Here is a 17,652-nt window from a genome sequence, read left to right as displayed (position 1 = left end):
TGGGCTTGATTGCTATGCCTGAATGTAAAAGCTGCACGCCCCACATTATCATGTGAATGAAGAAATACTGAAATAACTATATACAGAAAAAAATGAATCGAATAATAAATATGGAAATAAACATATACAGAAATAAAATCCTTGAAAAAATACAAAAATAAGTAAATGCAGACACTCATTTTTGTCAGATTTGACCTATTAATTTATTTGTGTACATTCATTTATTTTTACATTTTTCTTGCATTTATATTTATTTGTTCATTTATTCAGTAATTTATGTATTCATTTATTTATTTTTAATTTAGGCATTTTTGGTCTGCCATACAGTATACTGAACTAAATGCTACCAAATGTTAACATCTGAGTCATGGACATAGATCCCTGGGGAGACAGGGGGGTACACGCACCCTACTCCCCAACTTAAGGAAAACATCAAATAAACCCTCCCCCAATTTGGGGGTACTGTTATCATCCCCTTCAAAAAATTCTAAAGAAAATATCCCCCACAAAGTTGAAATGAGATATCCGTCCTTGATCTGAGTGGTGGACAGATAAATGTTGTTACCTGAACGGTGAGAAGCCTGAAAGAGCAGACTGCAAAACACAGGTAAGCAATAAGAAAACCTGATATGACCTGGCAGCCCTGCATTTTAAAACAGGCGCTACAGAGGAACAGCACATCACCGAAAGGGCAGCGAGCAGTGTTTAAAAGACAATCAGGAGGTGAGGGACACCTTAAAAAAGAGAAACATTATCAAAATACAATTCTGATGCAAGAAGTCACCCAGGCTTGACTGAAGAAATAGATTTTAGACCAATTTAATGATTGCCTAATTATACAGAATAACCCGTCAGAAAAAATGCTGAGTAACTGACACATATTATTTCTCTGCAAATTGTTCAGTGATCGTATTATCTTGTCTCTCGGCTTATTTGTTCATCGGTTCACACTGTTCCTTTGTGAATTGACCTAGACGTATTTTACCTATTATCTAATCAGTAGTCTTTGAGATTGGTAACCGGAGGGTGTTCATCCAAAATTAGTGAGGTGTAGCTACCATATAATTTGCTGTCTGTAAAAGCATCAGAGGTATGAAGGAACTATTCTTCAGTGAAGGTTAACACGGAAAAAAATACTTTGCCATTTATATCCCATAATACACTGTAGACGTGCTTCAATTTCGTCGCCTTCACGAATATGCGGGTTTAATAAAATTCTGGCAATATCAACTGCCCACTTCAACAAAAATGCTTTGAACCCAGGAGAAGTAATCAGTGTTTTTAAAAATGACATGTTGTTAGGATTACTGTGGCTACTTTTCTTCCTGTCGTCTGCCCACCTACAGCTCACCAGATTGTTTTTTATGGTAAAAAGAAATAACCGTTATTTTAAAGATTAAGAGTCGCGTAACCTGCTCTAGGCTACCGCATTTCCTTTGTTCTGACGCTGCGCAGTAAAGACGGTTCCCCTCGGTCTTTCAGAACTGAAAATCCCCGCTGAAGACGGCCTTTAGACTGAAGGCACTTCAAGCAGGGGTGCCAGTTGCTGGCTATCAGACCATGTTGTGATTAGCGAAATGGCCCTCTGGTTTTAAAACGGGCGTTTGAGAGCCCGGTAATTTGATGAGAGGCCAAACCGCTCATTAATATTCAGCACACCATGTTTGTGCTAAACCTTTCTACTGTAATGGCAGACTCGGCTAAATAAATTCTGCCGCCATACCACAGGCTTCTCGCCGCTTTTAAAAATCCTCCGCTCTCATTTCTTCTCATTAAGTACTGAATTGCATTTAACAAAAAAAAAAAAAAAAAACTGCAGTGGAACTGCACTCAATTCCTTCCTGTCTTTTAAAGCTGTCTATTTTACACCTCCCTCTGTCCCTCAGCCTCCACCCCCTCCCGTCTACCTACATCCTTCCATTTCTCATTTCTTTACTCTTCTTCCTCTATACTCCTCTCGCCCCCTCTCTCACTCCCTCACAAGCTGCCATGCAGTTCCTTTCTCTGGTTTTTGGAGTTTTGGCATTGCAACATGTCTGTCACAGTCGCAGTAATGCAACGCGACAACCCACAGCACTGCATCTGCACACCATCTCTCCCACAGCAATCAGTTCCATCGCAAAAAACCTTAAAGGGAAAAATTCCACCCTAAAATAAACTTTCACTTTGTGGAAAGAGTAGCTTACCCTCCCTGATTAAAATGAGCCCTCAGCCAGCTCCCTGCCTGCAGGGAGTGCAGAGATATGGCCCCAAAACTACAGTGCATGCTCCAGGTACCCGCTTTACTAAAGACTACATCTGGCGGGAAATCAGAGTCCATGGGTGGGCGTCAGACGACGCCAGACACAGGTTGTCACTGCTGCTGAATACAAACGGAGGGGCTGGGCATTACTACTGGGCTGGAGAGAGGGTAACATTACTCGCAAGCAAGCCAGCGACTAAAGAAAGATTTTACTGCTAAAAGTCCTTATAAAAAGAAAAGGCTGCTTCGTTGCTTGGGTTTTAACGTAACTACGGTTTGAATAACCTTGATTTATATGGTGGACTCATGGCAAGTTATTTCAGACACGGTCACGACTTGTACAATATTTGGCTATCATAATAAATCCGCCAAGAACAGACATTTTTATAGAATACTGGTGGTGAGAGAGAATTGGGGAGAGGAGATGAAGGTGCTAAGACACGCACGGAGAAATGTACGGTTGACGTTACCTCATACGAGAGCCGATATGGATATTCTCCACATCTATGCATTTCAATAAATGATTTGACAAAAATATCATGCTTGTCTCTTGTTCATTCATTGCCATTTATCGTTGCTTTGCTAAATGACGCATCGACAACAAAACAACCTGCCTGACTTGTCGTTTTAGCAGAATAAAGACAGAATACTTAATGTGGGCCTGAAAATCAATTTGCAGTACTAACAGTTCTACTGCCATTTAAAAACAAAATGTTTTCAATGTAGGGTTATAGTAACTTCTTTTTTTAAACATTTTTCTCTCATTTTCTCCCCAATTTAGTCGTTATACCAATTCCCCGTGTGCATCACGATCCTGGCTGCGCTATCCTCTGTCGGTCCGGGGAGGGTGTAGACTACCACATGCCTCCTCCAATACACGTGGAGTCGCCAACCACTTCTTTTCACCTGACAGCGAGGAGTTTCACTGGGAGAGCATAACGCGTGTGGAGGTTCACGCTATCTCCCCCCTCCCTGCTGAACAGGCGCCCCGACCAACCAGTAGGAGTCGCTAATGCAACGATTAGGACTCATACCCTCACCGGCTTCCCACCCACAAACACTGCCAATTGTGTCCGTAGAAACATCTGACAAAGCCGTAAGTACCGATGCCGGGGATTGAACCCCGGTCTCTGCTGTGATAGGCGAGTGCTTATACCTCTACACTACCCAGACGGCCCCAGGGTTTTAGTAACATCACGTGTAGTTACAATGTGTACAAGGTTTGGGTCAGTTGCCTCAGTTCGCACTGTCATTCAAGCATGGTCTCAAATGTCTTCAGTAAACTCTTTCACAAGCCCCTGTGTTCCTTTTAAAACATGCATCAGATGCTGGAGCAGACATCACACCAAAGCCTATAGCTAAATAGCCCGATGTTTATTGTGGGCATGAGCACTGAATTTGAATTAGCGCAAATCGCCATACCGAGCAGTCGGTATGTACTGTAGAACTAAACTTCCCCTGCATGTAGACTTACAGTCTCTGGGTGAGATTCTTAAGTATTTATCAAATGTATTTAAAAATAGTACATGCTTCAGCTGGATCGATTTATGTAGTTGACCCACTAAAAAAAACACAAACATGCGCTTTACTGCCAGTAATATGTGGACGGTAGCCTACGTGTGGCTATAGTATGTATGGTAGGTGGCATAGTAGCAGTAATATGCAGGAACATAACAATGGCACACTGTATGTCATATCGATACCTATCACTGCATATTGCAGCAGTAGAAAAACACAGCTAGGTGGAGGGTAATGTTAGTAGACTTCAACCGGTTTGATTAAAATGTGGAATCAAACACGATGAAGCTTGTAGCTGACACAATTAACACATAAAAGTACACATTTTAGTGTTTTTTTTTTTGTAGAGTCGATGTGTCTAGTGTTAGTTTAGGCAGTCATTTTTTGGTAATTTCTCAGGTCTACCCTAAAATGCTCCTGTATGTGTACTATGGATGCAGTCCCTGTTCCCCACCTCATCCGAGGACAGTGGATCCTCATCGGAAAGGGCCGCAGAGAGCCCAGACGGGCAAGTAAGTCCACTATGCTAGCTAGCTCGCAAGCTAATACTGTTTACATTAGGAACAGGAGCTACCCGGAATCTCTTTCTTAACACGAGTTCGGTCAACGCCCCCTTCACCTACATCGGATGCATCTCCAAATTCAACCTCCCCACCAAATATGCACCTTTCGCTGCCGATCCCTCCGTGCAGAGATCGCTTTGGCCAGCCACACAGAGAAAATTTATCAGCTATGCGTTCATCTATTAAATGAGCTAAACGTTGTTTTGCGGTGGAATTCCTCTTTAAAGGTCAAAGGTCACTCGAATCCCAGCCTTACCTTCGTTAGCTGACTATTTATCCACTTGGAGAATGTTTTCTTCTGGACATCTTCTCTTTCATCTGGCAAGAGAAAAGAAGAGGAAGAGTGAGAATAATACTTTTTAGAGATGCATTTTAGAGATGAAGGGTTCAGAACAATGTATAGTGTTCTGTTGTTTTGTTGAGTTAATGAGTTTTGTTGTTTTAAAAGGGGGCCAGACAGAATACTTTACAGAGACAATGGCTTATTTAAAACAGAATATTTTAACAGACTCGCTGTTTTTAAGAGTGACAATAAGAGACTTAAACGACAAGGGGAATAACTTATCGCATCACCGCTATTGCATTTGAATATCTTTTTTTTTTCCCCTCCAGGAACCAACAAATTTTATCAAGGCTGATTTAATATATATTGGTTGTAATTCTTTATGGAGACTGCTGTATTTTAAAAGGGTCGAAATACTTTACAGAGATATAATGTATCTGTAAGAGGTTATAACACTTTATAGACAGAATGCTTTATAGGAGACAAGCTGACCAGCACACCAACTACAGTGTCTGCTGACTTGCAGTGGGGCTACAGGGGGAAGCGCGGCCAAGAAATTTTAAAGAACTTAGCAGGATAATTTACAAACCATTAACTGAAATCTTTTTTCACAACATTAAATCTGGAGGACGTGTCAAAGACCGCGAGAAAAGGCAGCACAGCCGTAACATAAATAAAGATACTGTGCCCATTCCCTTAACATAGCGGCGCTGTTCGTACAAAATAAAGTGTGTCCACTCTGAATGGATGAACCTCACAGCCCCGGATCCTGTCCAGAGCTTGCCAATGCCAGCTGTGGCCGGTGACTCCATAGGGCAATGCGCAATTGCCGATTGCGTCGCCCAGGCAATGGGAGGGTTCAATCGAATAGGGTTTCCGCGTGCTTCGCTATCTAGCGACCCCTAGATTGTAGATTGCAGTCTAGTTGCATATGAATGGTCTTCCTCTGACTCCACCCTATGAGATCTTGGCTGTAGTCTGCAGTGTGAAAAGCAGTACTTGCCCACACCACGTTTCGAAGGAGAACCGTGTGCGTCTACACTCTTCCTGAATTAGCGAATCAGAGGTTCGCTAAGGTACGCAGCTGTGGCTGCAGATGATTGGCCATTCCAAATTTTGGTGGGAATTAGATATTACTCAGCCCTGCATTTTGGTGCCAAATTTAAAGAGAAAGGGGGAAAAAAGCAACTGGCTGTTGATGGCTCGGTACAGGTAAACTGGGGTTAACTTGGAAAAGCGTGCACCTGATTTTTTGGTTGTTTTTGTTCTCTTTTTTGGCCTGGATATCCAAGCAATAATGTCTTCTTTGATCATTATCACAGCTGAAGTGGCAAATGCTGACGCGGCGTTTTTTTGCATCTTTTCACCTTGTTTCAATGTACCCACTGTGAATCCTGAACAAAAAACACAGCTTTTTATATAGGCCACAACCCAAGGAAAGCCATAAAAGCTGAAACACGATGGTAATCTGCTGCTTGCAATTCCCAGTGTTCATAAGCCAAATTAGCCATATAAGGAGTTTTCAATAAACATAAAGAGAAGTGCATTTTATGCCAGAGTTAAAAGCAGACTACATATGAAAAGTTATACTTTATTGACTTATTCAACCCGCAAATATGACTGCAGGATGGTAAAGGATGTCTAGTTTTTCAAGGACACCCTCAGACTATCGATGTGCTTTTTCAAACAGAGATACAACTGCATATTTAAAAATGTTTTGAAGTGAGGCTATGAGCAAGTGATTGAGTGAGTATGTCTGTGTATATATCCTCAGTAAACCAAGGGACGATTGCAAATTGATCTTGCAGTAGCTACTAATTTCAGTAATTTATTAAATTAGCCATTGGCATTTAAAGGTTAGCCCTAAAAGGTAAAAGATAAGAGATACAGAAATGAAAGATGAACAGTACTCACAAACACACACACACACACACACACGCATAAGTGCAAGTTCACACACGCAAACACACACACACACACACAAACCAGTATGATCATTCCCTATTCAACCAGTGACCGCTCCCATCTCTCATATCCCCAGAGAACACCACAAAAATACAGACCATTCCTCCCTTCACATCTAAACACAGATCACTCAGACATTCACATTACAGACCGCAGCAACATCCCTGATTACAGACCACTCTTTCATCCGCATCTAAACACAGACCACTCAGACGTTCCAGTGAGTACAGACCACTTTTCCCCCACATTCACATTCAAAACTGCCACTGCAAACCACTGCAACTATGGCAACATTCTGACTGCTCAGCTGTCCCAGCATGCACTGGGGGAACACTGTTGCACAGAGGAAGAACAGCACTGCAGGAGGGCCAGCAGAAGGAAGCTGATCCTAGAGTGAAGTTGGGGGGGTGGGGGGGTGGGGGGGGTGGGGGTTGGGGGGGCTTGCTGGGAGTGCCGCAGAGGGGCAGCGAAGTAATCAATACTCCATTTAAAAGCCCGCTCCAGCACACGCTGCTGAAGCCAGCCCCGGCTCCCGGTGTAAAAAAAGATGTTGTGTTTGGGGTCATTAAATCTTCCCCAACACTAATCTTTCCAAACTCAATGAGAAGCTAAGGCATGGAAAGAGATAGAATGACCCAGAGGCAGTATTATAGGTTACATTCACTCCATCCGGTTATTTGCAGAGTAAATGTTCCACTCTTCCAACCTACAGCTTGGGGGATTTTAATTCATCACACAAGTTCTTGTAAACACTTTTTCGCTTTTTATTTGAACTTCCTTAAGAACAAAATGCTGGAAAATCGTTCAGAAAGGAATTATTTGGCGTATCTGTGAGATTCACATGCAGAGAACTGAGAGAAGTGAATGTTGCGCATGAATGAATAGTTATTTACCTGCAAATTTAAAATAACCCAGAAACACACATGTACAAAGAGCTGCAATTTCCTCTATCTCGTCTGTGCCGGTGTATGCGTGTGTGTGTGTGTGTGTGTGTGTGTGTATGTATGTGTGCGTGAGAGAGAGAGAGAGAAGCCTTGTAATCAATAGCACTTCTGATAAAAGCTGTAGGACTTATGCAGCATATATTGCAGAGAGTCTTCCTGTCAGCATATCTACTCCAGGATCAGACTGGCACATTTCCTGTTTGACGGGCCCCTCCAGCACGCGGTCCGGTCCGCACGGGCTGCTGGGTAGATAGCATTGTGATGTTTCCAGAACGTCCCATAATGAATTCTGTTTAATTTGAGCTGGAAACCCCCGGCGAACGTTAATGGGAAGAAGCAAGCGTGATCAATTCGGCCATTACTCAGGGACGGTTCCGTCTGTCCACCTCGTATTCGCCGGCTGAACACGAATCGCCGCGTTCACACCCGTTTGTACCAATTACGCAGGGGGCGGCCATGTTTCCTCATTAAGCGGAAACAGCCGTGTTCGCGCCATTACGCGGGGGTAGTTTTTCATGTTCGCCCATTAAAGGTAAGTCACACCGCATACGTTACCCAGAGACGGCCATATTAACACCGGCTACAGAGACAGGCCTGCGATGGCTTACTTTCTGAAAGCTGTTCCATTGAGGAACGGCCAATCGCAGACGGTACTCGATTATCACAGGTAGCCTATGGGGCGTCACGGTTAGCCGGGCACCGCGACAGAGAACAGCGAGCGAGCTGACGGCTGATTTCCTGTGCCTGAGGGCCTGGGCGAGGGAGCGCCTGAGGGATTTTCCGCGTAGGAGGAAAAAGCCCCTCAGTCATTACACGTCCGTTTTCCCCAGCCCAGTTCTATCGCTCCCATCACCGAGTAGCACGGAGAGAGACCCGCGTCCCACTGATAACGGCGCAATCACAACTCCGGGAGAGAGAGAGAGATCCGCACAGACTCAGATCGCTACAGAGAGCCTGTCTGTAATACGGGCCGATATACCACCACCACGAGCGCGCGCGCCGGGGGCGGCAGGGACCGTTTACGATGGCGGACCGACACCCGGGGGAGGCGATAGGGGGGGGAGCTTCGCTCCGCACCCGACGGCCGGCTGGAGAGAGAGGGGCGGAGCCGAAAGGGTCATCGGAACGCGGCTCGCTGCGGCTCGCTCCTGCACAGCGGCACCGCTCAGGGAAGAGCCTGAAATATTCATCAGCCTGTGTATTTTTATAGGGGAGGCTCTCTTTATCTGAGCACTGTATGGAGGCTCTGACTGGAAAGAGCTCTCCCTACAGACAACCCTCCATTAATCCCCGTCTAGAGGTATTCTCAAAATAACCATCTCTCTCTCTTCCTCTCTCTCTCTCTCTTTCTCTCTCTCTCTCATTGTACTGTTCAGATTTTCCCCTCCCTCTCACCAACCCAGCTGGTCTCTTTCTCTTTCTCTCTCTCCCTTTCTCTCTCTGTGTCTGTCTGTATCTCTCTGTGCTTCTCTCTTCCTCGCTCTGTCTCTCTCGCTCTCCTCTCTCTTACTCTTTAATTGCGTTGTTAAGATGTTCGGGTCCACGCTTCTCGGTTTTTCCTGTCTGTGCCTGAGCAGAAAGATATCAGAAGACCATCAGAGCAACTGCAGCTGTCCAGGAATAATTATTTATAGCAAGCCAATTAATGCTGATCCTAATCAGCTGCACAACAGCTCTGACGATGCCCCACCTCCTCCACCCATCCATTCAGCCCCGCCTGCCCTCCTCTGAGTTCCACCCATTCATTCTAACCCTTTGAAGGGGAGGGTCTTTGGAATGTTTTTTTTTTCTTTTTTTAAATCAAGTCATTGTTCTAGAATTCCATTGCTTTGTTACCAGTAGTGATTGTTACATCAGCACTAGAATGTTCAGTTAAGAACATTCTACTCACATCTTAAAGGGATCTTAAAGGGTTAAATAACAAAGCTGAACTGGAATTAATGCCCAGTCACTGAAAGCCAGCCTCTGTAGCGCACGCCCGTGAGTGGACATGTATGCACACGCATACGCACACTCGCGCACAGTGACACGGGCGCACAAATCACACCATTCGAAAGACGTGCGTGATTAACGTGATCCTGACTCCAGCGTTGGCACTCGGGAAAGGTACGGGTTTGGCAGCAGGGGACCGCATTTGAATAAAGATCATTTTTAAATGAGAAGCGTGTGAACTTAAATCACACCGCTGCGATAACCAGGACGACGCGGAAGCGCCAGGGTGCACTCAGCTAACCTCTCTCTTCATATCCTGAGCTTCCTCCCTTCAGAACCCAGCGTTCCGGCTTCAAATTACAAATTAGCTCTCCCATCCCGGGCCTGAACCTAGCTGCAGACGTGACACGGATCATGGTTTTTTTTTTTTTTTTTACAGGTGTGACAGTGGATAGGTGCATACAGGTCATAGAGGTGTGTCATTAGATCTACCTGCCTGACAGCGATGAGGGGTATATCGGTGAGACAGCATTTAGGCGTGTACAGGTAACAGTACAGTACGGGTATTAGGCGTGTCCAGGTGTACAGGTATTAGCTGTGTACAGATACAGTGCATAGAGGTGTGTGATTAGATATACACCTCATCACTATCAAACAGGCATATTTAATCACACACCTATATGCACTGTATCTGTACACACCTAATACCTGTACCATTACCTGTTCACGCCTATATACTGTCTCACCAATATACACCTCACCATTATCAAACAGGCATATCAGAGTATATCAGTGAGACAGTATTTTGGTATACACAGGTAGCAGTTATCAGGTATGTACAGGAATGACAGTAACCAGGTGCTCCTCTTGTGTCAGAACACAGAGAACATCTACAAAGCATGAACAGATTTTTTTTTTTTGTCCTTTAAATCCAGAGGGGAAACTGTGAAAAGGGGACTCTTGGACTTATTTCAGCTGAGCAATATTAAATCCAGGCCAAAAATAACTTCAAACACAGCCTATTTCAGACCTACTCTGTACTTCTTTCTGCCATGTAATACAGCACACAGGCCTCCAGTACAGGACACACCGTGGCCACTTAATATAATAATAATTGAATCTCTAAACCTGGGCGGTCCAATCTTATCCTCAGGTGAGTTAGCACTGGGCTAAAACAAAAACCTGCACCCACATCAACCCTTTTCATACAAGACTGGACACCCCACATTGCTCTAACCCAGTACATACATCAGCTTTTATAAACAGCCTATACTAAATGGTAAATGGACTGCATTTATATAGCGCTTTTATCCAAAGCACTTTACAATTGATGCCTCTCATTCACCAGAGCAGTTAGGGGTTAGGTGTCTTGCTCAGGGACACTTCGACATGCCCAGGGCGGGGATCGAACTGGCAACCCTCCGACTGCCAGACAACCGCTCTTACCTCCTGAGCTATGTCGCCCTATACTACTGCTGTCCATACACAAGCGTTACATGTCCATATTGCAAGATATCGCTACTGTTTAACCCAGTAAAAGATCTAGAAGAGTGAGTACATGTCTATTCTAAGCAGAATAAGGATGGGATTCAAACAACATTTGCTTTAACTAACAATTAAACGAAAGAAAGCTTTTCGTCTTCACAAACACGGTCTGGCGAGTTCTTGAAGCACTAAAACCAACTCACCAAATTGAATTCGCGAAGAAAGTTTAATGTTTGCATTTACTTACAAGTCAAAGTAAAGGACAAATGTTAATTGAATGCAGGCCTAAACTGGCAGTTAGAATTTTGCGAGTGTAATCCCACCAAAGCTTTGTGCTTTTAAAACGTATCTAACTATTCCATAACAGCACAATCAAAAATAACATCAAGCTACCATCACATACCTGCTACTTATATCTATGTACATTAGATATTATTAATAAAGTTGCGCCAATATTTACTTGGCTATGCTGCCTGATGTTGTTTTATATTAGAACAAATGCAAACTGCAACAAAGTTTCCACTTCTTCACAGAAGGTGTATAGGAGCACAAACGTTGAAGAACCTAGGAAGGAAAAAATGTAATAAATCTCAGATTTGTATGAAGAAATATTTTTTTTTAATTGTGTTCAGGGTCATTTTATAGAGCAATATAAACCAAGTTCACCAACACATTTACAGTGCTAGCAAGCCCCAAAATGTGAGATCTTCTCTATGTGAATCAGAATAAGACCTCCAAAGAACCCAATATGTTAGGTGGCGGCCTTTGATGGCTTGGGCGTTGTAACCCTAAACGTTTGAATTCAAAGCTCTTTAATCTTCAAAGAACCACATGCGTCTTCACTTTTGAAGGTGCAAGGTGTTGCTGAGAGATGAGAGATGACAACGACTTTTCAGGAAAATTCCTTGGACGTTCTAAGATTCCAGCATCTAAGAGGTTTCTAAAACTTGGCAGTTTCCTGATCCAACTTTACAGCCGTCTCGTCTCCTTGCATGTTTGATCAGAGCCGAGCTTAGCATTACAGTCACCAGACAGAATGGCAATAGGTCACTTCTACAAGTATGCAGAAATACACATAATACATTACAGAGTGGTGCTTTAACAATGGTGCTCGCTATAGCTGCACAAATTCATACATTCAAAATGGCTGGCTAACTAAAGTTATCAAATATAACAGCAGCAGTAGAATTAGCCCTGGTGATGAATGCTTGGGACCACAGGACTAAAGGCATGATTACTGCTCGAACCTAGCACTCACAATGTAGAGGTGTCAGTGTTCAGTTTGTAATTCAGTAGGAAAATTCTGCCTGACCCAAATTTCAGTAATATACATATTAACATACATGAAGTTCCAATATATTTCCATATATTATTTTCTGTATTGGTTGATATCCCCTCTTTTTCTAATATACTTTTTCCCCCAATGGGCAGCTCCTAACAGGTCCCAGTGCAAACATCCTTTGGACCCATTTGGGTAAAAAAAAAAACTGTTGGATTTGACAGCATGATTCCACGGTATTTCCTGCAAATTTCCTGCACTGATACAACCTGCGGGCGAGTTAAGACCGGTTTCATTTCATAGCCTATATTTTGTGGCCTGCTGTGGTGCTCAGTAATGGGATAACAATTGATACAGCAGTGTCGATGATGTTCAACACTCAAACGGCTTTGCTGTCGAGTTAGAATTGACTGCTCGTGCTGGACTGGTTGTGTTTACCAGTTCAATCTGATATCAGACTGAGCAGACTTGACGTGATGTCTATGGTTGCTCTTAGGCGATAAAGGCTGTAGGGTAATGATTAGATTTCGGCGACGATCCACGTCAAGATCTGCTGGTTGAAACGTGAAGCATCGCGTGCGTGATATCGCAAAACAACACGTGACGCATCAAACTCACAAGCACGATATCAAAGTACCAAAATTGAACAATGACACATATATTTTGTCTCCCGGAAAAAAATCAAATTCCTATCGGTCATATCCAATCTGCCACTGGGCCTGTGCTGAAGCAGTTTGGCGTCCCGCCCACTTTGTTGGGGGTTCCGATGAATTTGAATCTTCACAAGCCAGTTAAAAGCCACATGGAACCGAGCGGTCACTGCGCCAAGCACATGGGACTCACAATGAAGGCAGCCCACAGCACTTCATGAAAAATCTCCATTGGCCCATCCAACTGCATATTCATTTATTATTTATCTCACCAATATTGCGGCAATATGCATCCACCGTTTTGCACATCTAAAAAAAAAAGAAAAATGCAGGAACTGCTCTTTCTTGTGGTTGTTTAATGTGTGTCAAGTTAGTCTGAGAGAAGAACCACGAGATGAACAACATGGCTGCTGTAAATTAAATTAAGTTTACATAGCATGACAGCGCAGGTTACGGCCTAAGCAAACATACACACCCCACAAGAGACTAGTTAGCTATTATTAGCCGACTTGCTGTTACCTAGCAACGGTTTTTCCAGGCTTGTAATGTGCTCTGGATTTTCAATCGATTGGCTTTTAATGAACAGACTATGACATTATGGTGCACAATAGCAAATTAATTTTTTTTACATTTTTTAAATAAAATAAAGTTTTGAGTGGTTGGCCATCGGCTTTCCACCCCACGTTCGACGCTGAAAACTACTCAGCTCACAAAAGCCGGACACTGCGGTGTTTACCGGGAAAAAACGAAGGGAGGCGGGAAAGCCATTGTCGACCCAAATGACACCCCGCTGACCAACTGACCAATAAATTACTGCTATTTCACAAATCAAACGGGGCCTTCCTGAATACTCGTTTATAATGGGTTTCTGATAGGCAGTGTGAATGCGAGGCCTCTCACTTATTCAGTAACACCTCAAGCATCTCTCAACAAAGGGGGCATGCAGTTCCAAAAAAGTTTTTTTTTTTAAATAAATATGCTCCACAGTATTTTCAGATATGTAGCAGTATCTTAAAACAGCAACAGTTTGTAATACGTTCCATATTATGAAGTGTTGCAATATATTTCTTGATCCTGACAACATGTATCAGCATATCACACCACATTACATTTATTTGGCAGACACTTTAACCCAAAGCGATGTACAATAAGCCCTGTTAGGCTAAAGGTTGTTATATAAATATCTCACATCCCTGATAGTGTCTCTTAACACTGAATGCAGCACACATACAGCTCAACAAAAAAAAATCTCTCATTTAGTCTCTGTCATCTGATATAGTATATCTCCATGAGAGTATGCCTCTGCCTTTACAGAAATACACAGTTCTAATACTGCCGGTGACTTGATATACTGCATATAAGTATAGGTCACTGACATTTAATAAAGCATGGATCACCCTCCAATACACTATACATCACTGTAATTCAATATTGTAGGCTATATATTTAATGCTAGAAGCATCTACCACTGGATAGAGAACCTCAGAAGTTTTAAAAAAGCTGAAATATTTACTTTGAGAACCATGGACAGTATTAAACCGAAGCGATATCTATTCAGCAGGTTAGTCATGTACACTTTTCTGATAATAGTTTATACGGGCCTTCGTTCAAAGAATACCTTCGCCTGAGACTCTTCTGACCTCGTCCTTTCCTCCATTATAATTATTTAATCAGCACAGGAACAACTGTCACCCCTGAGAGAAAGGGGTAATCCTGCCGACGCGAGCACAGGGAACGCTCTCATTGAAATGCACAGTGATGGAGGGACCCTTATTAAAGCAAGAGTGAGAGAGAGACCCTGCCAGTGAATAGAGTGAGAGAGCTACCCTGCCACTGAATAGAGTGAGAGAAAAACCCTGCCAGTGAACAGAGTGAGAGATACCCTGCCAGTGAACAGAGTGAGAGATACCCTGCCACTGAATAGAGTGAGAGCTACCCTGTGCCAGTGAACAATGAGAGAAAAGCCCTGCCAGTGAATAGTGAGAGACCCTGTGCCAGTGAATAGATTGAGAGAGAAAGCTGCCAGTGAAGAGAGAGAGAGAGACTCTGCTTTTGAATAGTGAGAGAGAGAACCTGCTGGTGAACACAGAGAGAGACAGAGAGAGAGACCCTGCTAGTGAATAGAGAGAGAGAGAGAGAGAGAGAGAGAGAGAGAGAGAGAGAGAGAGAGAGAGAAAGCTGCCATTGATGAACACAGTGAGGGAGATGCAGGGTACCGCTGGTCAGCAGAGTAATGCTCTCATTTTATACAGAGCGGAGGTGGAGAGGTCTCACTTTACACACAGGGGAGGAGGAGGAGGGTTCCGTTTATACTCAGAGGAGAGAGAGGTCCGCAGCTGCCTCAGTTATGTCACACACATAAAACCAGACAATGAAGGAAGAAGCCATCCAATCCCCTGGACAAGATTAACCACCCTATCGGCTTCGGCATGCAGAATTACCCACAAGGCCTGTGCCTAACGCATGCACCGAAACAGCAGGTATGTTTGGAGTCTGTGCACACATTTGTGTGAGATTAAGCATACGTGTGTGTGCATGTGTTTAAGTGCAAGCTTGTGTGCGTGAGTGTGTGCGCGTTCTTGTGTGTGTGTGTGTGTGCGTGTGTGTATGCCCATGTGAGTGTGTGTGTGAGCGTGTGCGTGTGTGCGCACGTGCGTGTCTGTGTGTGTATGAGTCTGAGGAAAGACTCAGAAATACAGCAGCCACAATGCGGATCCTCTTGGGTAATGACGGGCTCCTCGTATTTCCTGCCGTTTTTCTCTCAGGTAAAACCACTTATGGAGAAAATAAGTGCGGTTTCCTCCTGCGATTGCTGCCACACATCAATGCTTTAATGCATCACTCAACAAATCACTGAACTTTGGCCCCGGATGCATTTTTTTCCCCTTCTTTCTGCTGCTTTCTGAATTACTCAGGGAAGAGCTGGTAAAAATAAAACTCCCCCACTGCATCTGACATACATTCACTAGTTCTGCTCATGGTGCCTCCACTGCGTGTTTCAAAGTGTACCCATCAGCCCGGGCCCCACGGTCCTTCTATTTGTGTAAGAAAGTGCGTGTTTCTGTTGGTACAGCTGTGTGTGTGTGTGTGAGTGTGTGTGTGTGTGTATGTGAGAGTGTGAGTGTGTATGTGAGAGAGAGAGGAGACTGTGTGTGTGTGTGTGTGTGAGAGAGAGAGAGAGAGAGAGTGAGAGAGAGAGAGAGTGAGTGAGTGAGAGAGGAGACTGTGTGTGTGTACATATGTACTGTATGTGTGCGTGTGCCTGTCAGTTCAGACAAAATTTATGTATCAGTGCAAACAAGTCCACCTTTCTGCCAGAGAAAATTGATTTCAGCCACTTGACAAAAAACACTTCACTTCATAACTAACAGCAAAAGCAAGCCAGTCCCCTGAGTTCTGTGTGCCCGCATTCAAGATATTAACGTCTTACTAATTCTTTGTATATTTCATCATTGCCTGGCACCTTTAAAATAAGGACAGACTCAGTTTAATGTCTCAGTTGCACTCTACTAACCTCCTGAAAACGGTAAAGAACATATCCAGTAATTAATGAGGAAAGGTGGATTAAAACTCCAGGATTACAAAGACCATTGATACCGTAGCGACGGATTATCAATTATACGGCCTTCAAAGCACCCCTTTACTGTACCTCAATGCCTATTATCAGCCAGTCTGTGAACGTCCTGACTAGTTTCATTAGCGCTGTCAGGATACTGTCATTTCTGCCCATTTATATTCTCTCTGAAATCACGAATCCTCGTCCAGCAGCCACAGGAAACAATGGAACAGCCTGCGGGAGGGTCTTAGGGAGTCCGCGGACATTTTTACAAAGAATCTCAAGACGTACCGGTTTAGCATTGCTTTTCATTGAAGTGCCTCCTGCAAGTGCCTCCTAGACTTATTTTTTCTTTTGGTCTATTTAACCGTTTTAAATTATTTAATATTTAATTATTTAATTTAATTATTTTTATTAATTACCTGATTTTTACATCCACACTCATTTCTTTTCATTGTAGCCATCTTTCTTTTCAGCCTGCTTGACATTTTCATTTTGTGTTAAGCACACTGTGTTGCAAATTTGTATGAACAAATGGTGAAAACAGTGGAATAACACTGGGCAGAGGCATACTGTAAAGGCGTGGCATGGGGGGGGACACTGGTCAAAATATGACCTGCCACCTTTAGTGTCCCTCCCCCCCCCCAACACTACTGAGCCAGAATGCTGTCTAACAATGGCCAAATCCCATTGGATCAGAGCACTGTCAACATGTTGTCTTATTCGTGGAAAACAGTTTATTTAATTCAATGCAGACGATTTTTGACGCACTGTATTCATTTCTAATTTCCTGATTTCTCAGGGGTCCACCCCCACCCCTCACCACTGGCTAAAATAGTCTGCTGAGCTGAAGTCACAGGAATTAATCATCCATGATGTCTTACTGTAGAACCGCGGTAACCAACCCCTGGAGATCCACCTTCCTGTAGGTTTTCATTCCAACCCTAATTTGGCACACCTGCCTCTACTAGTTAGCAGCTGAACAAGATCTCTAGTTGTTGAACGAGGGTGTGCTTTGTTAGGGTTGGAATGAAGACTTATCGGATGGTAGATCTCCAGGAATAGGGTTGCCTACCACAGACTTAAAGCGCTGCTGTATTGCCCTTATGTTCTATAGCACAGTTCAGTAGTCAAATTGCTCCTCTACTAGGGGGCGCAGCAGATTCCAGAGTTACAGTATCTGTGATCTGTTTCAATGATGTTTCCAATGCTGTGTAAAACACACACCTACGACA

The 17,652-nt window shown here is 43.6% G+C and overlaps 1 protein-coding gene across 15 annotated transcripts in view; it reads right to left on the bottom strand.

The window, feature by feature from the left end:
• The window catches only part of dmd (dystrophin), a 202,044-nt gene that overhangs the window by 157,281 nt on the left and 27,111 nt on the right, over positions 1–17,652 (bottom strand). For all 15 annotated transcript variants that reach the window (XM_035394701.1, XM_035394719.1, XM_035394700.1 and 12 more), the window contains exon 2: positions 4,580–4,641. In XM_035394701.1, the coding sequence (XP_035250592.1) occupies positions 4,580–4,641 (62 nt within the window). The remainder of the gene's footprint in view (positions 1–4,579; positions 4,642–17,652) is intronic.

This window comes from Anguilla anguilla, chromosome 15 (genome assembly GCF_013347855.1).
Source record: "Anguilla anguilla isolate fAngAng1 chromosome 15, fAngAng1.pri, whole genome shotgun sequence".
NCBI lineage: Eukaryota > Metazoa > Chordata > Actinopteri > Anguilliformes > Anguillidae > Anguilla > Anguilla anguilla.
This window is presented reverse-complemented; position numbering and strand designations above follow the sequence as displayed.